Source organism: Glycine max (assembly GCF_000004515.6).
Source record: "Glycine max cultivar Williams 82 chromosome 5 unlocalized genomic scaffold, Glycine_max_v4.0 Gm05_scaffold_188, whole genome shotgun sequence".
In the NCBI taxonomy this organism is placed as follows: Eukaryota; Viridiplantae; Streptophyta; class Magnoliopsida; order Fabales; family Fabaceae; genus Glycine; species Glycine max.
Window position 1 is genome coordinate 1 of NW_024464665.1, and position 9,371 is coordinate 9,371.

A 9,371-nucleotide genomic window follows, 5' to 3' on the forward strand; every position below is an offset into this window, starting at 1 on the left:
AAACCACTTTCACTTTCTGTTACGTTTAACATTTCACAAAATGTTCCATTTTCAGTTCTTTACACTCCGTGGTGATAGAATAGAATACCCAATATATACAAGAAACCAAACAGGGTCCCTTAGAATTTGAATTTAAACCAAACTCATCCTCGACAGCTAGCTCATGAAATGAAAGTTGCTCACTACTTGTATAGATTATTTTGACTATATCACTAATCAATGTGAGATCTCTAACAAACCTCCCTCAGGCCTGGTACTAGACATTTAGACAATGAAATTTGCAAGATTAGACATTTGTGGTAATTCGATACGGGTGGCTTGAGAGACTCAACAACAATTACTAGTATAAACTCCGATATCATCCTAGATTTTGAATTTGAATTTCAACCTAACTTAACACCAAAGCTAGCTCATGAGGCGATTGTTGCTCCCTACATTTTAAACAGGCCAAAGTCACGAACTTAAAGTAAAATAACAGTGAAGAAGCTTATTTCAAGGGGTAGAAGTGAAAAGCAGTAGTTCAACAATAAATTATTATTATTATTATAATAAAAGGAGAGACAAAATATATAAGGAAAGCTGAAGATACGGACATGCCAGTAGTCATGGTCAATGGTGAGCAACTTGGTGACAGCGAAAGTCCCAAACCCCAAAACGATGATGGCATTGACGGAGCTACTGCTTGTGAGGCTCGAAACAACAACCTCCGACTCTGTGTGAGGCTCCGAAGGTTGAAACCCCTCAACTTCGTTCAAACGGGTTCCTCTGCCTTCAGACACCGGAACTATTTCTCGATCCTCGGCAACAGAGGTGATGATACTGATACGACGTCGTTTTGGGATTCGGCAAGAGAGGGGAGCCAAGCGGGGTTTCGACAAGGTTGGTGTGAGTATGGGAAAAACAGCGCAAAGAGAAGAAACAGTAGCCATGGAAGAGGGTCCGAGGATTGTGTTGATTTCCACTGTTTTTGTCGTGTGAATTGGCTAAGTATGTTGGGCATCAACCTGTTCCTGTTACTCCCACATCGAGGATGTCAAGTACGAATTCATCTCTTACTTGCCAACTTAACCGTTCCTTTTTTTTTTCTTTCTACTTCAATTTTTATACACTACTGTAGTAAATTTATTAATTAAAAATCAGTTTAAATATAATTTTTCAAATACTTGTCACAAAAGTATAATAATTTTAATTACATCATAATTTCTCTATAATTAAATAATAAAATTTCTAATTTTTTTATAAAATTGTTTAAAGTATTAAAAAGTTAAAAAAAATATCACAAGAAATTGAAGACAGATAACAAGAATTATAATATTGATACATAATGTTCAACAATAGACTTCCTTAATTACTATTTTTTTTTAAAAAGATAATTAAGAATTTTCAAAAATTGATGTTGTGCCGTGCCGGAAATGATAAGCTATGTATTCATGTTGTGCCGTCCCGCTTTGAAAATGTGCAAAGGGAGGAGATCGTATAGCATAGCAGGGGTATGACGAGTTGAGTACACTGTGTTAGACTTGTAAAAAACAATATAATGTTTAAGTTTAGCTTATTTATTTAAAAGTTTGAGTTTGTTTTGTTGAAAAAAATAAAGTTTTATTTCACTCTAAAGTATTATAAAATATAGCTTAACTATTTACATCCATATATCATGCATGCCTTGAGTAAAATTTGTGGCTTTCATAGAGTAAAATTTGTTGAAGAATCATGTTTAGTGCACATAGCACTGCCAATAGCCAGAAGAAAAAAATGGTGAGCATAATTTAGATTGTCTATCCATGGAGGACTGAGTTCCTACTTCATATATAGTACTCATCTTCGTCACAACTCACAAGAGAGCTCATATACTGTACATCCAAGTGAGACAGCAGAACAAAGACTCCTCATGGCATCAGGGGCTTGGTCATAGAAAAAATCCAATTGATTAATGTGAAAAAGACTTATGCACAACTTATAATTAAATACCGATCGATGAACCTTCAAGTTGATGGTAACTGTTCCTCCTCACATCGAGTCTCATGATGAATATTGCTGCAGCTACGTACCGTCCAAAATATGGACATGATCGAAGAGGCCAATTAATGTCCATTCTCTGTGGTTGGTGCATTGCTTGTGTATGATGTTAGCAGACATGTGACTTCTGAAAACATGGAGAGGTACGTGGTTAAAGGAGCATGTTTATTTGGTCATATCTTCTCATCATTTTGTGATCCAAGTGAACTTTTCTAATACCTACACTTCTGATTTTTTCGAAATATCTTGACAATTTGTTTGTTGTTTTTTCAGTACTTTTTTTTTTCCAACAAGCTTTGTTTGGTCATAGGAACAAACGATAGCATGTGTTGCACTCCCTTAAGATATACAATTATATTTACACTTTTGTGTTGAGTGAAAGCAATATCCAATTCTTAGATTGATCAGAAGTTACTATCCCGATCATCATTCTTCCTCAAATTTCTCATTCCACTTAACAAGAAACATTCTTTAATAGATATAAAAGATTTTATTTAGATAAATTTCTCCAAAAAAAGAAAATTATTCAAAGAATTCAAAGTATTATTCAACGTAAAAAGTGTTTTCAGTATATAGCCTTTGTTTGCTAGAGATGGAATTAGCAGGAGTGGGAGAAAAGAAAATTATTCAAATTGTTTGGTAGAAAAGATTATAATGAAAATAATTTTAAAATTTGTGAGAGCTAATACATTATTTCTTATATATTTCCATTTATCTCTTGTTGTCTTTTCTTTACTTTTTTGACAAAAAAACGTTTCATTTTTACTTTATCATTTTTATCTATTTGCACTCATATTTTTATCTATCTATCATCATCTTTTTTTTTTCTTTCTACCAAACAAGACAATAATGAGTTATTATTGGTTACATATAGATCCAATTGATCATTCCACGTGCTTTAATTTGGCACCCATAGGTTTTGGTACGCATCTAGCTAGGTCCCTCCCCTACTACTGTACTTAGTTTCACGTGGCTTATAAAAACTACGCCTCACAGCACCATATGGCAGGATAATTAATTAAAAGTCAAGCATGATCTGTTGGGATGAGAGAGTGGAAGTATAACAATAAGGATCTCCCCAACATATATATGTTCACTGTTACTGTAGCCCAGTTCCTGTTCTCTAAGCTGGACCACTTTGTTTGATAGTTTATATTCATAGCCATAGATCATATATACCATCGCATGTGCTCTCATGCATATATAAACGCTTGAGTCTAATCTGATTGCAACTACACGGTGCATTACAATGCACACTAAAAGACTTTCATAGTCGTCTTTATTTCTTTCCGGTTCTATTGTCAGGCAATTGACAGAGTGTTGTTTTGAGTTATTTCACAATTAAGTACGTACACACAAGTACATAGGAAAAAAAGTTGCTACTATAGTACTATTATATATACCTTTAGTTGAGTATCTCTTCTCAACTACTTTTTTTTCCATCTATAATGCTATTATGTGACTTAACATGTTATGAATGTATCTTTACCTTGGGTTATTTCTACATAAACTAGTTAATGGCTGTTGACGGCTCTTTTGAAAAGGGTTAGGTTTTCTCTATTGGAATATGACGTGAAAATAATGAATTTAGGCCTATCTTAAAAATATTACAACATATATACTGAAAACTCCATGTAATCCAAATTGACTCAAATTAATTAATTTATATATGATAGTTTTGCAACTTGAATCAAATATACCAATTAAATACTTACATTACAAAGAAAAAAAATCAATGGCATTGAATCATCCGGTTGCATGTTTCTTTTTTAAGACTGGTCTACAAGCACACCCTGAATTCTTGAAAAGAAAAATAAAGAAACAATTACAACACACCCCCAAGACAAGGGTTTTTGATTAAAAAGATTTTTTTTTCCTCTAGTAACCATGGGCTAATAACTTCGTTATAGCTTGTTGTTCACTAGGAGAAAACCATAGAAAAATTTTGAAAAGAAAAAAAAAATCAAAACAATGCATGATGCATCCATCATAAGTGGATTGAACTATATATAAGCAGTGCTGCGAAATGTTTTAATGGTGCATGCACTAAGAATTTTGAGGAGGACCGGGTTGTTAGTGCACCTAGGGGTCTTGAACTGGCCCAGTGCTGCCCCATTCTCCACGAAATAATCCAAAATCTTTTTAAAAGTCCCTCTCTCTACAATGCAAAGCAACAAAGGCCCTATTGAACTTGTTTTCCTTGCGACCACATAGCCATGGTCAACAAAAGCAGCATCCATTTCCCTGCAGCATGCCTCAAGTACCTTATCCTCGGCCTCACCTTTGATTTCCCAGAAAATAACGTAACAACCTGGGTTGTTTGAGACATCTGCATGGCTTGTAAAATCAACAAGCTCAGCTTTTGCCTTGTTTAGCAGCTGTGACCCTTTCTCTACCACTATTTGAAGGTCTCTCTCTGTGTTCTTGTCTATATTCACGGTTAGAATTAGTTTTCTTCTGCATATAAAGTTCAATTTTGGGGTCCCGTTGTGAAAACCTGCCACTTCCACCACGTCTCCTAGTCTGCACCTATACAGCCCTGAAAGTATATATAAATACTTTACTCAGTCTGTATAGAAATTTTAAGAATTAATGAAAAGCAAGAGGTATCTGTGAAAAAATAATCAATGCACACCCCCAACAGATTGCACCTAAAGAAAGAAGAAAGAAGAGAAAATCTTATATTCGAGGCAAATAAAATCTCTATATGTAGAAAAATTTTGAGTATTTATCTCTAAGTCAACACTATTAATTAAATTAAAATAATTTTACACTAATTAATCGATCGATGTATTTGTTAGTATATAATATGTGATATGATATAATAGAAAAGGGTAAAAAGAATCAATGAAGTATTTGTTGTACAGGAGTACCTCTATATCATGGTGACTTGTATATATATTCAAATGTTGTCTGATTAGATATTTTTTTAATAAATTTATGTTTTTATTAAAGTTTGTAAACTTAAATTTGAGTTAAATAAGTTTATAAATTGTATTTGAAAAAGCAATCTAAATCTTACTTTTGCAAATTAAACTGAATCTCTAGGAAAAAAATTAAGTGCAAAAATACTTTTACGAGTAGTTAAATATATCGCTAAAATGAGTTTATTCTTTAAACGGAAAACTAAACATAACTAAGTCTCATTGATTCCGTTGGAGGAGGAATCCTTCTATATTACAAAATTTCTAAGATTTTATAAACTGTAAATTTTAGATTTTATAATTTATATAGAACACAAACTCAGAAACCCGTTAGGTTACTGATTCACTCAAACCAATATTGTACTATTCGGGTTACCAATTCACTTGAAAATTTTAGGTCAAGCCAAACTAAACTAATTTTTCATGGAATTTTCGATCCAGTAACTTGTTCATTAGTTGTATATATAACTCGTTCTTAGTTGGATAGGTTGTACCAGCTGATAACATTGATATATTCAGAAGGATTACATTATTCCAGTTTGGATAGAATTTTGAAAATGACCATTACTGACACTATCATGGTAAATCCTTGTCAGAACTCAGAAGAGACTGGGATGACAGGTACATAACATTGAAGGAAAATAATAAAAAGCCAAAGGTCACGACATATGATATGAACACTCCCGAGGGATGTGGGCACACAACCCCAAATCATGACCAACACCCGCTAGAACTACAGAAGTTTTCAAAACCCATATGCAGAATTTTGTATTTCAATTCAATTATTCACCTGACATATCTAAACAAACTTTTCTAGAGTTTTGTGATGATCTAAATTATATCAAAGATAAGAGATTAGGTTCACACAAGATTTTTCGGTACATATCCTTGTTCACGTCCAAGTGAGGGTCATCTATAGCATATATTAATTCGACACATCTATGTAGCTTCTTTATGAAGTAATGTTCTACGCTAAGCATTATTTTATGTGAGGACAATGGTTCTAATCAATCCTGCCTAACCGTGAAAAAGTTTCTGTTGAGTGGGCGATTCAAATGTTTGGAAGAACTTATGTGGTGTTACGAAAAGAGACTTTTTACAATCCCTTATTGATCAGTTTTTTTTTTTAATCTTATATATTTAATAAGCTTTAGGCAAAAGAATTATCGAGATATTTTCATTTTACTTTATTTTTTAAAACTTTATAGTCAAGTTTATGATTAGACTGTCATCTTGATAAAATCTTATTAAACAAATATTTGCTTAGATTATTTATCTAACACAATTTAAACTATTCACCAATACTTTAATTAAAAGATTCGTGATAAATGTCTACCCAAAAAAAATGGAGTGGAATATATAAAGAGAAAGAGAAAGATAGGAAGAAGAAAAGATAGTCAAAAGGATAAATAATATAATAATAAAATAGAAAAAAAGAGCTAAAATAATGAGAGGGAAGAGATGGTATTAAATATATCTTGAGTATTTCCATCATTAAAAATAGGTTATTTATTAAAAGAATTGAAAAATGTCTCATAGACACTCCATATGCTAATATACACTTAGAGAAAAAAAATGATAAATTATATAAGTATTTGATTTGACAACAAGAATAAAGATAAAATAAATGGAAGTTGTCAATAAAATGTCTAAAATATTAAAATATCAATGTATCACCACTAAAAAAAAGTCAAAACATAGTTGGAATATAATTCAGGCATGTTAAATATTTAAATGAAGAATGATGTCCAAATATGAATCATGATCTATAAAAAGCATGTGTCGAATAAACGGGCATTTAATTAATTTAATTAATATTATCTTTAATGTTATATATAAGAAATTAAATATAATATTTTTTAATTTCAATTATAAGAGATATAAGATTATTTTATTATTAAATTTTATTTTTATTCTTAATTAACTGTGAGATCTATTAATGATATATATTCATTTTTCTTATTGGATGAACATTATCTTTCAAAAAATAATCACTTCCCATTTTGATGTCATACATAGTTATATATATGAATGACAGGAGGCGGTATTATTTTATAGAAGAGAAGAAGAATGAATGAATAATTACCAGTAAAAGTTGTGAGCGCTATTTCGTACTCTTGGCCAACTTTAACCTGGGATAGTGGGATTGGCTCGTCTTCCATGAAATCATGATCAGCTACTGAGCTGAAATCTTGTTTCTGTCTATAATAAAGTGGTATGAACTCAAAGTAAGAGAACGTCGGTACTACAGCAAAGGTTACTTTCTCAGGAGCCAAACAAGGATCCACATTAACCCCTATCCAACTCTCAGTTGAACCATAGTCAGCACTTATTAGTGGCACCCCATTTGCATAATGCCTAAGCTTTTTCAAATAAGGTTGCATAGAACCTGTCATTATGGAATAAAGGTACTTGGCATTTGGCCAAAGTTTTGGAACCAAACCAAACCAATCCACCACTTCTAGCTCCAAGCAAGCTTCTTCTAGTTTTGAGGCCAAAGAGGGGTTTGAAGTTATTGTACCCAAAACAGCCTCTCTCATTTGGGGTAACTTGATTCTTGAACTCAAAGTGCCATCTCTTATGTCATTGCAAAGGTCTCTCCAAACCTCTTCGAAAGTGCAAAATGCTTGCACTATGCCATAGGCAAAAGCTGAGGAAATAAACTCTACGTGATCAGAGAAGAAGAGCCCAAGAAGGAGGTGGCAGTACGTGGATTGTTTATAGTCCCCCCCAGAAATAACCTCATAGGGGCTGCAAGTGAATGCCTTTGTTTTCTCTTGTTTGGTTTTGAATTCTTCACTTGCATAGTAGTGTGTTGTGGCTGTTCCAACTTTTAATCCTCCTTTTGTTTTGAACTGATTGCTGCTGTATATAAATTCAAGAATCCTACCTCCTTCCCTTGTCGGATAAACCCTACAATAAACATTTCAAACAAGCATAATAAGAACTTTGAAAACATTAACTAGGTCATCTTGAATATTCGTGAAGGAAATGAGACTTGAGAGAAGCACACCTTGATCTATAGGCTGCTGCTAAAGTGAAAGTTTGCAGGGTCGTTTGAGCACTATGGCGGGTAAAGGGTACGAACTTCTGCCTTCCCTCTGTGGTTCCAGAACTGCATAACCTCTACCTTATAAGATTACATTTTAAAGAAGAAAAAAAAGTTTATCATAAAGCGAGGGAAGATCTGACATATACAGATGAAAGAAAAACCAATCATCTTAATATATCTATAATCAATATGCATGAGCATGACAAAACTTTCCATGGTTAATTTCTTCAGTTGGGCTATTATCAATTGATTTTGTCAATCAATTACTTGCACCTAGACTTTGTCATTATTAAATCAAGGTACGAGATAAATAGATAGATAAATAAATAGATATATAGAGAGATAGAATAAGGAAATTAAGTGCCACATATATGGTTTGTATTTAACATCACCCATAAGAGGAAGGAAAGAGCATAAAACTAAGAGAACTGCAATGAATCCCATTTATCACCCAAAAGGGGAAGGAAGAACTATGAAAGAAGTAATAAAATGTGTAAATAAATAAACAAAAAGGCAATAGTACCTTAAGGAGAGAGTGGTTATGGGTTGTTGTGTGAGTATAGGACCTGTGTCTCCATCTGCAATTTTTTGGATATATGGCTCGAAATCTGCATGTGAAGCAAGGGGAACCACAGAAGTAAAAAGAGATTCCAAGGCACATGCATCCATTTCTGAGATATTGTAGCTCCCCAACCATGTCTTTAGATATTCAACCCCATAGTTCTGCTTAAGAATCTTGCAGAGTGTCTGAATCTGAACAGAACCAGCGTTCTTGGAAACGTCTTCAAACCAGGTAATGATATCAAAGTCAGTGGTGCAGTTGCCATTGTTGGTGGTGTCATTGCTATTGAAACTGAGAACTGGGGGCTCCATTGAAGAAGGGTTATTGATGGTGCTGCTGCGGGCTGGGGCATTGGCAAGTGTTGCAAATAAAAATGAATAAATTTTAGTGTTGGTGGGTGTCAGTTTCCACAAGGCAAGTAGATAGAAAAAGGCCAAACAAGGCACTGAGCCCACCATTGAACTATCCCTTTTATTTTGTTTATCAATCAAGAGCAATGCCCCGATATTCAAACGGTTCAACAAACCTAATGTTGCAGAAGAATGGTACGATCAGTTATAGACCACAAGATATGGGGTTATAATTTTAAGGAGAGAGAAAGAGATTCTTAAATGCCATAGTATGGGGACCAAGCTACACCACCACTCATGACAGCTGAGAACTCTCCTTCCCAAATTTATTGTGACTGAGCCACCGTTTGGAAAATGAGACCTGCATATATACACAGTATCTTTCCTTCCGCGCCAGACTTGTTAAATATTGTACGTTGTTATGGGATTAACATCTCCAATTGAAGAAATAGTAAACTCTTATTTTC

At 33.5% G+C, this 9,371-nt stretch overlaps 2 protein-coding genes across 3 annotated transcripts; both read right to left on the reverse strand.

The window, feature by feature from the left end:
- Positions 1-1,074, reverse strand: LOC106798699 (uncharacterized). The gene is made up of 2 exons (XM_014775439.3): positions 594-1,074; positions 1-431 (listed from the first exon to the last, which is right to left on the reverse strand). Exons 1-2 carry the CDS (start codon positions 927-929, stop codon positions 411-413), a joined length of 357 nt encoding a protein of 118 aa, XP_014630925.1. The 5' UTR covers positions 930-1,074; the 3' UTR covers positions 1-410.
- Positions 1,075-3,668: 2,594 nt separating this feature from the next.
- Positions 3,669-9,086, reverse strand: LOC100814683 (indole-3-acetic acid-amido synthetase GH3.10). 2 transcript variants are annotated; one of them, XM_003539477.5, is made up of 4 exons: positions 8,516-9,086; positions 7,954-8,055; positions 7,027-7,853; positions 3,669-4,555 (listed from the first exon to the last, which is right to left on the reverse strand). In XM_003539477.5, the coding sequence occupies exons 1-4, from the start codon at positions 9,010-9,012 to the stop codon at positions 4,020-4,022; spliced, it is 1,962 nt and encodes a 653-aa protein (XP_003539525.1). In that variant the 5' UTR covers positions 9,013-9,086; the 3' UTR covers positions 3,669-4,019. The 2 variants fall into 2 exon arrangements, with proteins under 2 accessions (XP_003539525.1, XP_006592835.1); XM_006592772.4 differs by having other exon boundaries at positions 7,954-8,066; positions 8,516-8,826.
- Positions 9,087-9,371: the final 285 nt, after the last annotated feature.